Source organism: Hylobates moloch, unplaced genomic scaffold (assembly GCF_009828535.3).
Source record: "Hylobates moloch isolate HMO894 unplaced genomic scaffold, HMol_V3 SCAFFOLD_17, whole genome shotgun sequence".
NCBI classification, from domain to species: domain Eukaryota; kingdom Metazoa; phylum Chordata; class Mammalia; order Primates; family Hylobatidae; genus Hylobates; species Hylobates moloch.
In genome coordinates, this window is record NW_026652292.1 from 13,680,088 (window position 1) to 13,697,454 (window position 17,367).

General features: G+C 42.9%; 1 protein-coding gene across 1 annotated transcript in view; it reads right to left on the minus strand.

Annotated features, from left to right (window-relative positions):
* The window catches only part of ANKH (ANKH inorganic pyrophosphate transport regulator), a 172,382-nt gene that overhangs the window by 64,483 nt on the left and 90,532 nt on the right, over nucleotides 1-17,367 (minus strand). Inside the window, exon 2 of the mRNA XM_032135815.2 lies at nucleotides 5,085-5,301. Within this exon, the coding sequence (XP_031991706.1) occupies nucleotides 5,085-5,301 (217 nt within the window). The remainder of the gene's footprint in view (nucleotides 1-5,084; nucleotides 5,302-17,367) is intronic.

The window sequence follows — 17,367 nt, forward strand, 5'->3', positions numbered from 1 at the left end:
AAAAATACAAAAATCAGCTGGGCGAGGTGGCAGGTGCCTATAATCCCAGCTACTTGGGAGGCTGAGGCAGGAGAATCGCCTGAGCCTGGGAGGCGGAGGTTGCAATAACTGGAGATCACACTACTGAACTCTAGCCTGGGTGACAGAGCAGAATAAATAAATAAATAAATAAATAAATAAATAATTAAAAATAAAAAAAGTGACTGGGATATACTGGTAGCAAAAATATCCCTGAGTCTTCCCTCCTACTTATATCCCCACTCTTTGTCACATGATTTGGCAGTTCCTCACACCAAAAGTTAGGGTCTATTCCCCCCTCCTTGAATCTGGGCTGGCCTGTGATTTGTTTTGGTCAGCAGTGTGCAGTGGGAATGATGGTCAGCCCGTTCTGATTCCTGGCCTCAGGGAGCCATCATGTGTGCTTCTGTCCCTTCACTTGGAGTGTCACCACAGCCATCTAAAAAGGCCCAGGCAATGCTAGTGGAGGATGAGACACTATGTGGAGGAGAGCTCAGCTGTCCCAACAGAGGCCACCTAGGCTGGCCGGATGTTCGCTAACAAGGAGCCCACCAAGGTCAGCAGCGCGACCTCCTGGCCCTCAGCTGACCACAGAGGCCTCAGCCTAGTCAAGTTCCAAAGATCCACCCAGCCAACCTGCAGTCTTGCAAACAAAAATAAATGCTTGTGTTTTGAGCCGCTGAGGATCGGGGTGGTTTTTTACATGGCAATAAATTGTGAGACTATACTGACACTGTCTGTTCACTCCTAGCACCCTCGTTGGTTTAAATTATGGCAAATTATACTAATTCACCCTTTACAGAGCTGGTTAATAACCCATGAATAATGGGAAAGTTTGAAAAGAGAAGTCTGGCAAACAGAACTGGTCCAGAAATTATTCCAATGGCTCACTGGAAGGGCACAGGAACCTGCAGTTTTGTTCCCCTGAATTTTGCTGACTACCCAGGCAGCTTCAGAACATGGCAAGTGCCTTACAGGTTACTGTCAAGAATAAATGTGTAAAGAAAGTTAAAATCCACAGCAGCGGTTTCGACATCTTCATGAACTAGGAGGTTAGGCGATACTAATTTCCATGCACGTGAAATTAATTTGGACCCAAATGGAGCCAAATGCAAGGTCAGCACGCTTTCTTCCATGAACCACAACCACTGGCCTAAATGAAGGTGTGGTGATGGCAAACCCTGGGCTCTGTACTCTTTGTTTTTGTTTTGTAACTTAATCTAGCAGGACATTGCAGTTTTAAAAAATGGTGTCTCATACATGGGTCCATGACAGAAGTCGTGGCTATGGTTAAGCTAAAAAAGAGATACTTGCAGCTGCTCAACAAGGGCCAAGAAATAGTCCCAAGGCTTGTGCAATTTGGGTATCTAAAGCCAGGCTATGGGTGTGCATAGTATGGACAGTAACTCTTGTCCAGTGGATCTTCTAGACTTCAATTCTCTCAATCCAACACAATTCCAAGTGTCTGCTCTATTGGCTCATTGCACAAGGTTTGCCTGGGTGGGAAGAGTTGCTGGGCACATTCTCTGAGGCCATCTTTCCTTCACAGTCTCCACCAAGCATTCCCAGGGATGTGTCTGAGTGGTCAGTGGTATCTACCCCAGCCTTGTCTGGGGAAATCCATTACCAAGCGCAAAGTTCTCAAAGATGGGAGAATGCCTAGCTCAATAGTGGGGTCAAGAAAAAAGAAAGAAAAGAAACGTAAGGAAAAAGAATTCCTTAACTACAGTAAATCTAATAAAAAGGACCTAGTAAAAGATTCTTTCCTTTATTGGGGCAAACCCAATGAATGAGGGATGACACTACAAAAGCTTTTAGTGCTCTTTGACCTGAGCCTATCTCAATCATCCTGCTGTGACCCATTAACTGATGCACAGAGGGGACACGGCGTTAGTGAAAGTGAGAAGCTACATCAGCAACTGATTTTTCAGAGCTGGCAATGTCCACATTTGAAATCCCTTCTAAGTGAAGAAGATCCTCCAGGGATTGGTAAATTATTAGTAAATAGTGAAAACTATGAAGTGTTGAAGTTCATCCAGACTGGGGGAAAAAAGTCTAAGATAGAGAATATCACGTTGGGATGATTTTAGATGGCTGTAGCAAAATATTCATTATAGCGCACAGGGCAAATTCTCGACTCCATTTTGTATCAAAAATAAGGAAAAATTAGACAGTGTTGTGCTGGCCGGGTGTGGTGGTTCATGCCTGTAATCCCAGCACTTTGGGAGGCTCAAGTAGGCAGATCGCTTGAACTCAGGAATTCAAGACCAGCCTGGGCAACATGGCAAAATCCCATCTTTACAAAAAAAAAAAAAAAACAAAAAACAAAAATTAGCCAGATGTGGTGGCATGCACCTGTAGTCCCAGCTACTTAAGAGGCTGAGGTGGGAGAATTGATTGAGCCCAGGAGTTTAAGGCTGCGGTGAGTTGTGATCACACCACTGCACTCCTGGCTGGGCAGCAGGGCAAGACTCTGTCTCAAAAACAAACAAACAAAGAAACCAAAGAAAAGTGCTGAAATGCAACTCGTCTTTCAGAGACAGTTAAGAAATGACTCAATCCATGAGGCCTGTCCCAACCCCAAAAAGAAAGAATCTCTTCCTGCTCTATGCTCTCACATGTTGAAAATAAATGCCTTTGAAAAATCAGAAGAACTTGCTAAAAGGAAATAAATTCATTAAGGTGATGGGAAACTAGCACTTAAAGAAATGTTGAAGGCAATTCAACTACTTTTGCCTGGACAAAAGAATAGAAAGAAATTAGTTTAAACCTAGATGTGTCTGATTTATATTCCCCCTCTGTGAATTCAGCATGTTGAATTTATAATACAAAGCTTCCTGTACTTACTGTAGGCCCCACTCAGGAGCTGTACATGTAGGGAATATATGCTCATTTCAATATCAGTCCAAGCAAATATAATCAGGAGACTGCTTGAAATCATACAATGGCTTTTCTAGTCAAATATACTTGGAATATTTCCTTTTCTGTTTTATCTACGTCAGTGTTCCCCTGTCACTCACATAGTTATCCAGGAGCTGACTGCTGAAGTAGAAATGTAAGTAGCTGTTATCAGCGTTACTAGGAAATGAAAATGGGTGTAAGTGTCAAATATAGGTGATGCATAGAGACTGCCATTGGAAGGGCAACGTTCAATGACGTAGGAAAGTGGTGGGAAGAATGGCTGGGGGGTGGAGAGACAGCAACATCCCATCATGGAGCTTGTGGCCACGATTATGGGAAACAAAATGGGTAGGATCTGGGTATAGAAAAGCTTACAGGATGACTAAAAACAGAAAGAGGCAGAAAGGTGAGCAAAGATGCCCGATGTAGCAGATGGCAGAGGCGAGAGTGGCTAAAGACTTAGGCAGAAAATGGTAAGGAGGCCAACGCTCTAGAAAAGGGTACATCATTCAGATCTTATTTTCAGATGTTCAAAAGAAATTCATATGTGCTTTCATAACAACTGTGGAAAATATTTGTTTGGTGGATGAAAAATGCCGTGATTGCAAAAGTACAAAAACTAATAATGATTATTAAATATACATGAGATACAGAAAACCATTTCGGTTTAAATTTAAAATTTTATAATTCTATTTTAAAATTGAAAAACTAAAATGACATTGATTTTTATTTTAATGACCGCATTTTCTTCCCAACAATTGCAATAACACGGGATGCTTAGCTTTTCTCTTCCAGAATTACTGACAACTGATAATTAGCTGTTTAGTCCCAAAGTCTCATCCAACCATGGCTAAATAGGGAATGTTGGATTATTTATAAGTCCAAGTAAAAAAAAAGAGCTAGTAGCAAAGGGAACTCATTTGCTTATTTAAGGAAGCCCCTTATTTTACAAAATATGTGGCTTTTTTTTTTTTTTCCCAAATACTGTACATGTACTCTTTGAAAATGGCTCAGGTCAAATGTAGCAGAAATTTACTTCAAATACAGGTACATGTGCAAACACTCAGTCCACAGTTAGCATTCAGGGCATAAACTGAGGAAATGAGAGGCAGCTCCTCTTTACTCCATGCCCTGAAGCTCTGAGCACAAATTAAAGGATCAATATCAACGCTTTGGCTGAATGTCTGGTCCATCAGCAGATGTGCTCTCTTCCACAATGTTCTTAGCACAAGATTTTACATCACATTAAAAAGGAAAACCACAAAGGCCTTACCTTATTTACTTTCAGATTCGCAGTCATGTGAGTAAGCATTAGCTGCCGTGCGAACACACTGTAAACGGTCTGGGTTAATCTTTTGGTTCCTTTATTCACCACTGACAGTCATGCATCTTATACAATCAGCAACAATTTTAAGGTACACAGTGGGTTTATGAAGTGTCATTCACAGTGTTTTATGTAGCTGGCTTCAATAGAGGTACCACTCAATTTTTATGCCAGGTAAGCAAAGCTGTTTTAAAGCCACGACATTCGGAAATCATGCCCTGAAGGCTTTATCCCCACCAAGAAAGCAGCAGCAGAACTCCGGCCCTGAAGGAGAGCTGCTTTTCCAGGGTCTTGGTTAAACTGGAGGCCAGTCACTGTATATATGATACAGCTTTCCTGTTGTTTCATGGAAAGAATGCTATGACAAGAGCATTTAGTCTTGTGTTTGAATAAAATAGAATAAGATCCTAGAACAAATTAATTTAATAAATAGAACAATCTGTCATTTGTTCTCACTGCTAATAAGCATTAATTCTAAATAACAGTCATTCTATTTTTATTCTTAAGATTCAATGACCCAGTACAATAATGCACACATATCTCTAACGAAAGCACCTGCTATTTTATTGGCCTTACCAAACGTTATTCCTAGATGTAATCGCTTACTAATGAAATCACTGCTTTTCACTGTGGGAATCAGAGACACAAAACTACAGCTCCCCAGAAAAAACACATTATTGTCTTAAGCTAGGAGCACAAGCGCTTTCCTTCCATCCCTGAAAATTTCGTAAGAAACATTTGATAATCAGTGAAGAAACCACTTAATAAATGTATTTAAATCAATGAAAAGGAATAAGAAATTGCCAAAACTAGATTTGTCAGTGGCAGTCGGCGGCCTCACCTATCAGTGTGTGAAAGACGGCAGCGATGGCCCCTGCCACCACCATACACAGGACGGCTTTGGTCCTGTCTCTCTTGCTGTTCACAAACACCAGGCCCACATTTTTGAAGTCACTCATGGGACCCGTGAAGAACTTCATGAGGGAGTACGCCAGCCCGTAGCTGGCCAGCATCTCGACTGCATCCTCCTTGACAGCAGCAATACCCCGGTTCAAGGCCTGGGAAGGGGGAAAAAACCCACAAGCATTAGAAATGTCGTCTCTTCTCTGGGGAATCATAACTCTAAGATGAAACTCAGCAGACCACGTTTCTATAGAAACACTAAGCAGCTTATAGGATGCATCTCATGTAATTGGATAAAAGTGACTGGTTTTCATTTTCATCTGTATCAGCTTCAGTTTGAGTTTCTTTTTGTGAAGGAGATACCTGTCCACTGCAGTTAAAATGATAGCAAAACACCAACAAATATTTTATGCTAATATTGAAAAATAATTCTAAGAAGTTTTGGTTAAAAGTTGATTTTTTTAAAAAAACTAAAATGTTAAATTTTGTTTGCAGGCTGAATTGACATAATGGCAAGAGACATTCTGAAAATGAGTCTAACAGTTTATATCAAGGGGATGGGTTCTTTTTTCTTTAAAGAAGGGGTGTGTGTGTGTGTGTGTGTGTGTGTGTGTGTGTTCATGTGTGCACATGTAATCTTAAATACTGTGTATATGTTATGTATTCTTCATAGCAGAGTTCTATGCTATGAAAGAAGGTACTGAAAGAATTTATTATATTCTTCATTCATGCATGTTGTTTACCTGATTCCTACTATATTTTAACCTGAAATACATTCCTGAGCTCTATGCAGACAAATATGAAAAGAACACCTGTAGACTAAAAAACAAATGTTTCTGGATAATGGTTGTGCAGGAAGATGCGGTTGTAAAATACCTTGATTACTTTAACCATCCTCCAAGAGAGACCCTCTTAGGCACTGCAGGCCTTGGTGGGATGGTACTTCCGAACTAAATTTCCCACCCCGAAGACAAATCAGTAACAGCAGACCAGTGGGAATGGATGTCCAGGTAGAGAGAGCTTTCCGACTAAAATGCCTCTAGAACATTGTGTCTGTCATTAGGAACAGGCAACTAAGCAGAAGAGTCGGCTTCCTGTATGGTTATATGTTTTTTAAAAATAGACTGTTTTTAAGGCAGTTTTAGGTTCACAGTAAAATTGAGCAGAAAGTACAGAGCGTTCCCATATGTCCTTTGCCCCCCACAAACACGGAGCCTCCCCAGCTATCAACATCCCACACCAGAGTGGTACATGCCTTACAGTCAATGAATCTACACGGACACATCATTATTACTCAAAGACCAGACCGTAGTTCCCCCCCTTATCCTTAGGGGATACATTCTAAGACCCCCAGTGAATGCCTGAAACCATGGAAAGTATACTATGTTTTTTCCTATATATACTATGTTTTTTCCTATATATATACACATACCTATGAGAAAGTTTAACTTATAAATTAGGCACAGTAAGAGATTAACAACAATAATAATCAAACAGAACAATTATAACAATATACTATAATAAAAGTTACACGAATGTGGTCTTTCTCTCAAAATATCTTACTGTACTCCTTGTGATAAGGAAGAGACGAAGCAAGATGGTGAGAGATTTCACTACACTACTCGGAATGGCATGCAATTTAACACTTATGAATTGTTTATTTCTGGAACTTTCCATTTAATATTTCTGAACCTTGGTCAACCACGGGCAACTGTAACCATGGACAGTAAAACTGTGGATAGAGGTGACTAGTGTAATGTAGTTTACATTAGGGCTCACTCATGGTATATTGTACATTCTGTGGATTCTGACAAATGCAGAATGACACATATCCACAACATATTTTTTAAGAAAAAAGATATGCTAAAGTCTTGGCCCTGCCATTTGTCACTCATCCAATAGAGACACAATCACATTCATAGAATTCATACTCAGTCTCTGCTATGTAAACTGAAAGAAGAAGAAATGAAAGAAATGCACTTTTCCTGTCTATTTCATATTTCTATTAATCAAGATAGCTGTTGATAATTTTCCCTACAAATATAAGGTTATAGCCATAGTCTGAGAGCTGCCTTGCCATACTGGGTAAAGCTAATCTCAACAATACCAAAGGAGGCAACGGGTGCTTGAAAGAGGAAAGACTGAATACAACAAAAGATTCAAGAACTAATCTTCAAACATATATGAGAATCATACTATATTATAACAAAACAAAGTAAACTCAATCCACCACTGTGTTTCACTGAACCTGATACTATAGACTGTAAGTGTATGGCAGACACATCTGATAGCAATAACTTCAGCATACCCTGAGAACGACCCTGCATGGTAGATGCATCTGATAAGAATAACAACTTAAACATATTCCCAAGAATGCTGACGCAGCTGATCTACATAAACTGCATGTTTTTTACAAATGGTAGCAGCTCTCCTGTCCGGCCTGCGACCACTGGACTTCCCTGTATGTGAGTCCCCTCAGTAAACAGGGTTTAGGTCTCATTCACTGGCTCTGGGTCGCTTCTTTGGCCTCTTGAACGTGGTGCCATCCCTACTGAAGTCGATATGGGTCTGACATGACAGTAAGGTACATTATTAGTTATATACCACTAAGAAAGAAAGTGTTCCAGCTGCGTGCGGTGGCTCACTTCTGTAATCCCAGCACTTTTGGAGGCTGAGATGGGCAGATCCCTTGAGGTCAGGAGTTCAAGACAAGCCTGGCCAACATGGTGAAACCCCGTCTCTACTAAAAATACAAAAATTAGCCGGGCATGATGGCGTGCACCTATAATCCCAGCTACTCGGGAGGCTGAGAGTCATTTGAACCCGCGAGGTGGACGTTGCGATGACCTGAGATCGTGTCACTGCACTCTAGTCTGGGCAACAGAGTGAGACTGTGTCTCAAAAAAAAAAAAAGAAAACAAAACAAAACCAAAAAAAAAAAAAAAAAACTGTTCCCAATTATAATTGGATGTCATTGATTGTAAGATGTATCCAGATTTCAGAGTTACTAAAATATGGAGGTGGAAGCAGTGTGCCTCAGAATCTATGAAAGAAGGTATTTCATGTTACACTTCAAGTTATTCCTTGGTTTCAAGGGCTGATCTAGGTTGTGGTCCCTACATGTAATCCAGTGTCACAGACTCTGGCAGAAGCACAGGCAGAGCTACTCGGCAAAACTCGAGGGCTTCACATTCTGTGCCTTTGTTTCATTCCTCTACCAGGAGACACAGCTGGCTGGTAGAATGAAAACTTAGAGTTGACATTCTCTGCAAAGCACTGTTAGGAAAAAATGTATTTACAGGAAAATATCAATGTGAAATATAATTTTTAGAAAAATCTAGAATAAAAATGTTTGCAAGCCGTAGGAACTCATTATCATTTTTCTGACTCAGTTGGTATTATATAAGCTAGCTTCTGATAATTGTTTCCAATTTTATCTCTAATTGTTTTCCTTTTTTCCACTAATAACGGTGAAAACTTCTATAAGAACCTTCTTAGCCTCTGCAGAGCACACCTGCCATGATGCCTTTCTTAGAAACAAATTTTCCCTGATGGAATACATTAACACCCTAAAACAAAATAAAAATCAAAAAGCTCCTTTATATGAAGTGCCTGTGCTCAACAAACATCTCTAGTCCAAGGGCTCCTCCTATCTATGTGCAAAACTTACCACTTGACAATTAACCAAATTAATTCCCTTTGGCCTTCTGTAGGGGACACTATTGGTGTCTCACCCAGATCCCCTATCCTTTACCTGGTAGTGGACCCATCCCCAGATGTTGGGAATTGGCCACTAATGGCTCATAGCTGTCTTCTTGTCAGGGAGACGTTATGCATCGGTGAAACCCATCTGATGCATCCACCATAGCTCCAGTCAGCACGAAGCCACTGGCTGATTTTATACACTGGGGTAAGATCAGTGTCCCTGCCTCCAAGTGGGACCACTGTGGTACAATTCATGCTCCAGAGTTCTCACTGGGATCAGGGTGAAGCCAGTCTCCAGTGGGGACCACGTCCTCCCTGCACTTTTCCCCACAACTTACGCTGCTTACTCCCATACGCACAGGTTTTGTTTCTAGAGAACTCCATTTAGGACAGCTTCTAATCACCTATTTCTCAGACGTCAAGAATAGCATGTGGTTTCTTCTTTCTCTTTCCCATCCTTCTCAAAATCTAGGATTGTGAATTGTTTACTTGTTTTTATTGCTCGAATGTGTTAAATCTTGGATATCTATTATTTAGCAAAATTTTAAAAGCATCTCATAGGGCACCTAAATAATGGAGGACTAGACATTTTATGTGTCTTCTTGGCAAAGCATTCTTTTTTTTTTTTTTTTTTTTTTGCTAAAAACACACCAGCCTGGGCTGAGGCATCCACTGAAATGCTTTCTATTTCCACCAACAGTTCCCGGACTTGAGTCCTCAAGCTAGTGCTGAGGCAGGTGGGAAGAGAGAGGGCCCAGGTAATGATAGCTCTGTCAGTGAGACGAAGTGAGAAAGTTTCATTTAGCCCAACAATTATGGTAATTTGAGGAAAAAGCACAGGGTTTAAAGCCATGCAGGCTTGAGTTGGAATCTGCTTCTATCACTTAAACGCTGAGTGGCCTTGGCGAAAGTACTTATTCTCCCTAAAATAACCCAACTGATTTGAGAAGCAAGGTAGGTAGTGCGCAGGGCACGAAGCACCGGCTGGCTGACAGGCGCTTGAAAGCAAGGATTTTTGCCACTTTTGTTTACTGCTGTTCACGTACCCCCTTGTTGCCAAGGCGACATTGTAAACACTCCATTATTTGTTGAATGAATGAAGGAATTGGCTATTTTCTACCGAGAACTTAAGTGTCCATACGAATTGTATGAACTAATTTTTAAAGAAACACTTCTTAAAATCACATTTTACCTGCAAGATATTATTGCTTGTAAGAAATACCATTGATTTCATGTTTTTAATGATCGCATTAAATATACACATTATTTGAAAATCATCCCAATTTCAAGAAACATTCAAAAGCATGAAAAAAGCTGCAGAACTGAGGACATGAGCTACATTCATATTACTAGTACTTTGTTATCCCCATCTGGAGCAAATGTTTCCCCCAGTGTGTTCACTGCTTAGTTCCATGTTTTCTTTTGATACCAGAAACATTCAGTTATCATGCAGTCTGTCAATCATTTTATGGAGTTTGTTTCTATGCTTTTGGATTTGCCATTCTTACCCCACCATAGATAGGATAATTTTGTTCTAATTTATGGCTTCACTTGCACACTTTTTAATCTTCCTGAAACTTATGGAGTGATTATGGATTAAAACTAATTGTCTCCAACTAGTGTATTACTTCAAAATCACTTATTGAATAAACCACCAGTTGCCCATTTATTTGTGATTTCTTCCCATTCATTAAGTGTTTTTTTGTTTGTTTGTTTGTTTGGTTTTTTTCCCTCAAGACAGAGTCGCACTCTGTCACCCAGGCTGGAGTGCAGTGGTGCGATCTCGGCTCACTGAAACCTCCGCCTCCCAGGCTCAAGCAATTCTCTTGCCTCAGCCTCCTGAGTAGCTAGGATTCCCGCCACAATGCCTGGCTAATCATTAAGTTATTATACTTCCTTCAGTCACCTACTGTTTGCTTTATCTGTCTCTATTTGCTCACCCTGTTTTTCTTCATCGCATGTTCACTTCCTAACATTGTATCACATCTTTACTTGTTATTTATTTTCTTGCCTGACTGCCCTACCTGAATGTAAGCTCCAGCAAGCAGAGACATTCGTTTCACTGCTACATCCCCAGACCTATAACATGGGTGGGGGGGGGGGGCATCTCAAGATAGATGATCAATAAATATTTGGAAAAATGAAGTAAAATGTATACAAATAGAATAAACATTTACTGTGACATGTACTGAAGACAAAAAAAAAATACACAGGTGCCCCTTATTCACAGAAAGTATGATTCAAGACCCCCAGTGGATGCCTGAAACCTCAGGTAGTACCCAACTCTATATATGCTACGTTTTTTCCTATACACACACACCCATAAGTCCCTTTTTGTTTTCTTGTTTTGAGATGGGATCTTCCTCTGTCACCCAAGCTGTAGAACTGTGGCAACATCACAGCTCACCCTGCAGCCTCAACCTCCTGAGATCAAGTGATCCTCCTGCCTCAGCCTCCCAAGTAGCTGGGACTACAGGTGTGCACCATCACATTCGGTTAATTTTTTACTTTTATTAATTTTTTTGTAGAAATGGGGTCTTGCTGTGTGGCCCAGGCTGCTCTTGGCTGAACTCCTGGGCTCAAGTGATCCTTCTGCCTCGGCCTCCCAAAGCATGATAAAGTCTAATTTATAAATTAGGCACAGTAACAACAACAACAATAAAATAGGACAATTATAACAATATACTGTAATAAAAGTTATGTCAATGTGGTCTCTTTCTCAAAATACTGCGCAATTTTCAGACTGTGACTGACTGCAGGTAGCTGAACCTGCAGATGTGAACCCACGGATAAGGAGGCCTACTATGTGCCAATGGCTGGGTATTTTTTGCAGGAGCTCATTTAGGTAGACAAGGCAACCCCTCTAAAGAGGTGATGTTTGAGCTGGGACCCAAAGACCAAGAGTAAGCCAGGTGCATAAAGAGCTGGAGGCAGGTACAGGCCTGCAGGAGGACTTAGTATATTTAAGGAACAGAAGGGAGGCCAGTAAGATAAATAGAGAGGGGTAGAAGGTGGGTTTGGACAAGCAGGCAATGCTGAGATCATTCTAGGTGGCAGTGAAGAACATGTATTTTGCTGCAAGAGCAGTGGGAAGCCATTAAAGGTCTGGGCAGAGGCAGGACAGGGGCTGCCACTGGCCTCGGTGATAGAAGTGGGCTGGAGAGGGATGCGAGGTGCAGAGGCCAAGGGCCCCATGGTAACCCAGGCCAGACAAGGTGCGGCTTGGCCGAGGGCGAGTAGTGGAGAGGGAGGGTGGCCTGACTGGAGAGCTTGGGGGAGGGAAAGCAAATGGGTGTGGCAGGGACTACACTTGGCTTGGGTCCTGACGCCTGGCTCATGCTTCCCACGTTTCTTCCCAGGGAGCAGAGTGTGGGCAGGGGGCCGCCCCCCGCATCCTCCTGGGCATGAGAAAGAGGGAGAACCTGATGATGACTGCTGAGTTTTCTGGCTTGAGTCACTGATCAAGAGCTGCAGCAATTTTCTGGGTTGAGGAAATGGGAGGAAAGGTTTGAGAGGAAAAAGCAAGAGCAGCATTGGCAGCCTCGTATTGGATTTGAGATGCCCATTAGGATTCCAAATAGAGAAGTTGTATGAGAGAGTCAGCTCTGTGAGTCTGGAGTCCGGAGGGTCCGTCTGGGCTGTGGATATACATGTGGAGGTCATTGGCCTACAGATAGAATTTAAAGCCAGGGGCACTGAACAAGATCATCTAGAAAGAACAGAGATAGAAAAAGAGCCCACGATTCAGCCCCACAGCACACTAGGAGTAAATCTAAACACACGAAGGATGTGGTGAGCCTTCTATGTCATGCCAGTGTTGTGAGTGTGCTGTAGTTCAGTTACTTAGATAGGAAGTGTTCTTCGGGTAATGTCAATCCCAAATACTGCTGCATCTCTAGCCAAGACCAGGAAGAATTTGCTGTGTCTGGTAAAGAGGAATAGCTATGGTCATGAAATTCAGCTAAAAAAGTGTCTAGGATGTCTCCAGCATGAATTAGGCCTTGAGGCAGACGGCCAAGACATTCACCAGGGCAGAGGTTCACTGTTTAAAGGCGAGTCTCTAAACATTCATGGGGTTTCCAAAGTAAAGATACTTTGCTTTAGATTAGAGCCAGATTTAACAGCACTCCAACAATTGTAAATATGAAGCCGCCCTTTAATCACAGCCTGGGTCTGGCCCCAGGTGCACGGCACACGGCATTTCAGATCAGTCTTCTCTACACAATGGGTACTTAGCAATGTGGAATGGCTGACTTAAAAACATATCTGGGGTCGGACGCAGTGGCTCACGCCTGTAATCCCAGCACTTTAGGAGGCCGAGGCAGGTGGATCACCTGAAGTCAGGAGTTTGAGACCAGCCTGGCAAACATGGCAAAACCCCGTCTCTACTAAAAATATAAAAAAAGTTAGCCGGGCATTGTGGCGGGTGCCTGTAATCCCAGCTACTCTGGAGGCTGAGGCAGGAAAATCGCTTGAACCCGGGAGGTGGAGGTTGCAGTGAGCCGAGATTGCGCTATTGCACTCCAGCCTGGGCGGCAAGAGCAAAACTCCATTTCAAAAACAAAAAACAACCAAACAAAAAAACCAAACATGTCTGGGTCCAGAAAGCATTGAGTGAGCCGTGCAAGCCTTTGTATCTCCTGGTATCTACCAGGTTCACTGTGTTCTGTTGCCTGATTTTTTTTCCATAGTAAGTTAACAAAACCACAGGATATTAAAAAGTAAAAAATATAACCTCCACGGAAATGTTTACCAAATCCCACAGACATGAACTGATCTCCCTGGTATGAGCTGTCTAGGTCGTTAAATCCTAAAAGAGATGCGAACACTGTAAACTTCAGATCTAGAGACCAGAAATATCTTCGTACTGCAGTCTGAGATTCCTCAGGACAGGAGGCACCAAGTCACCCCCAGTCCTGCCAGTCATTTTATGCTAATACTAGCAACAAGCATTCCTTGCAAGTAGGAAGGAGTGCTGTGCCCCTGGGGCACGGGTCCAGGTGGTAACCTGTCCTTGCTGAGAGGAGGTCTGGTGTACAAGCTGCCCAGCTCATCTCCTGTCTGGGAAACCTATGAAGCACTGATGTGTAGACAGATTATCTTTTGGGGTTCAGTACATAAGTTGGGCCCATAAGCCCACCCTGGCCACAGTAACAGAGTGGTCCCCTAGTCTGATTCCTCTGGGCCTTTGGAGGAGAATGTCCCTTTCCATGCTTCCTGCAGGTTCCATCATGGTTATAAGGCCCTGGGCAAAAGCCCTGCAGTCCTGCTCCAGTGAACGGCACCTCCCTGCCTCTGCCACTTGTGTCACTTCCACCTGAGATGGGACTGCATGGCCTTTGACTGCTGCTGTCCACCCAGCAGACGAAATTCCTGGCAACCCCAGAGCTGGGCAACAGGAGGGTGAAGGCACCTGCAGCACCCGGCCTGGGGTCATCCTGAGCCTCGCAGTCCTGGAGGTAGGTGTGCATTCTTGCTGTCCACACCATTCCAGCCAATGCATCTCTGCTCTCCTGAAAACTCCCTGCTTTTTTGAGATTCACACCCATAGCCATATTCCTCTTTCATCTTAGAGTTCCAAATGGAGAAGTTGATCCCTTCTAGTCCCTTAGATTTTCACTGGGGACTCTGCCACTTGGCTCAGAGTCTCCTCTGCATCTCAACTCTGCAGGGAAGGCATTTCAATATCATCTGGTCAACCCACCCAATGCCCTCTGAGTTCTTTGACCTCCTCCATGCCAGTGACCTCTACTCTGCTTCAAGCGCCCACTCTTGTGGCCACACCTTTGCCTCCATCATCCAGAGTTGCTCCACTTCTCAAATTTCAGTTAAGATCTCCAGCTGCAATTTCTGCCCTTTCAGCTTTCTCTGTTTCTCCCACTCCCTCGATTCTAAACTTCATTAAGCTTGTCACTCTCTCGACTTCCCACTTTCCCTCTAATCGCTCCTCCTGTCTTTCTTACTACTGCAGCCTACACTTCAGGGTCATCACTTAACCCCACCCTTGCCAAAACCCACAACTCACTGCCTGCAAATCTCTAGCCTTGGATTCACCTGACTGACCTATTCCACCCTTAACTGTATTTGTAGAATTCTACTTGGGCTTTGAGAGTTGCTGAAACGAATACACAGCCACACAGTCTGCTGCCACTGCACACTCATGGTCTCCAATGCCCCCTGCATGCTGTCAGCTGCCCAGTTACTCCTCTAGTCTTTCCCATTCCCTGCTCTCAGTACTCCTAGGCTGGGAAGACTTTGAGATGCATTCCTTCTCACTCAGCAGATAACCCCACCTCTTATTCATCTGGAATGTGGAACCCATCAGGTAGAAACTAAACTTCTTATTGCTTCTCTCTCTGAAACTACAAAACTCAACAAAACACATCTGACCTAAGCTCTTCCTCACCTCCTCCCTCCTGTCACAAAGGAAAGGTGGGCCTGACCAGGGTGAGTGTGGGGCTATCCATCTGGGGCTCTACCTTTATGTTCCTCTGACCGTTTCAGGAGCCTTGTTCAAATCCACCGTCTTCCTCTCTTTTTTGTCTGATCTTTGCTACTTGACTGGCCTTCCCATCAATGTTTACACAGGCAAAAGTCTCTTCCATCCTAAAAAAGAAACCCTCTCTTGACTCCCAACATCCTCTAGTTCCCACCCTCTTTCTTGTCTTCCCTCCTCTGTGCTCTGCAGCCCCTTGTGCAGATCCGAGACTCTGTTATTGCCCTCATCAAGGTGTACAGCAGTTACCTGCTTACCTGACCGCCCATATCACCAGTCTGTTACCTCCTTGAGGCAGGGACTGGGCTTATTTGTCACCAGTTTTTCTGCATTTACTTAGCACAATGCTTGAAACCCAATACATGCACAAATAAATGTGTATTAACTGTGATACAAAACTTATGTCTGGTCATTCATAAATAAAGTCTTCCAACTGTAGGTTTAGACTTCTGGATGAAAAACCCATACTTTTTTGGGTAGAATCTATGAACTTAAAATATGCAAAGTGCTGACATTGTCACTGTACCTATTCATGTAGTTCTGATCGTTTCTCAATAGATGGGTAGGTCTTTCATGACCATTTCCACCAAGCCACACTGAGCACCCAGTTGGCTGCTTAACTGTAGACACATGGACATGAACAGAATGCAGCAATGGGCCACATAATTAGCCTCCTGGGTGTAAAGCGAAAGTAAAGATTTTTTTCAACTCTTTTTGGATGTCAATTGGGATAGAGAACAAGCTGTTCCATTATGGAGTCAAATCTTGTAACAGAAGTTAGTTGCCATGAGGAGGAAATCAGAAATTCGCATTCAAAGGATAACAGCCTTTTTTTTTTTTTTTTTTTTTTTTTTTTTCTGACCAGACCCTGGAGAAGCTGAGCGTGCCGCTGACAGAGAACCACCTTTCACTGTGAATAAAGGGTGCCTGGACAGGTGACAGGGCATTCAGGAGAGGTGGACGTGCAAGTCAGGACCTGCCAAGGGCTGCTGGGCCCTGACCTTGTTATACACATTCATGACCACATGGTTAGAAAATAAAATCATGGACCAGACGCGGTGGCTCACGTCTGTAATCCCAGCACTTTGGGAGGCTGAGCTGGGTGGATTACCTGAGGTCAGGAGTTCAAGACCAGCCTGGCCAACATGGCGAAACCTCGTCTCTACTAAAAATACAAAAATTAGCTGGGCATGGTGGCACATGCCTGTAGTCCCAGCTACTTGGCAGGCTGAGGCAGGAGAATCACTTGAACGCAGGAGGTGGAGGTTGCAGTGAGCCGAGATCATGCCACTGCACTCCAGCCTAGCCAACAGAGTTAGACTCTGTCTCAAAAAAAAAACCAAACCAAAACAAAATCATGTTTCTCATATGGAAACAGCCTTTCAAATTCTTCCACAAAAAAAGGGTGTCCAGTTGGAAGCTGATACTGTTCCCTAAAATAGCAAGAGATTATTATGTGAAATGTTGAAAGTTGCATTTTTGACTTTCGGTAAGATGAATACTTCCTTTACTTGCCTCATCCTGGACTAGAAAAAACAATGACACCTAAGAGCCAGGTAATTGTTTTGTCTCGTTCAGAACCAGCCTGGGCTGCCATCTATCTAATCCTGTTGATAAAAGACAACTCCTCCGTCTACAGCTTCAACGATCTCATTATACTTATGTCGACATCAAGGAAACTGACCATTGTAGTAGATGAAATCTAGTTTTAAAATCTGCCTTACACCCTAAGTCCTCAGAAAATGTACATGTGTGGACCCGTGGAAAAGTCAGAAGTACATGTGCAGGCACAGTTACCTGTGGGAAGAGCTTCTTCCAAAGACATGAAGAATCAGCAATTTGGGATTTCAGTCCTCTCAAGGAGCCTGGGTTCCTGTAATTTTCCACTGTTATTGTTCTGTTGGTCTGAGTTTAGAAAAGTGGCTTGGGTTAAACTGGATCATTTGTCTTCTCGGTAGTTTTCCAGCCATGCTTTATTTTCCCAGGGATCTATACAGCTCTAAATGGGACTCCCTCACTC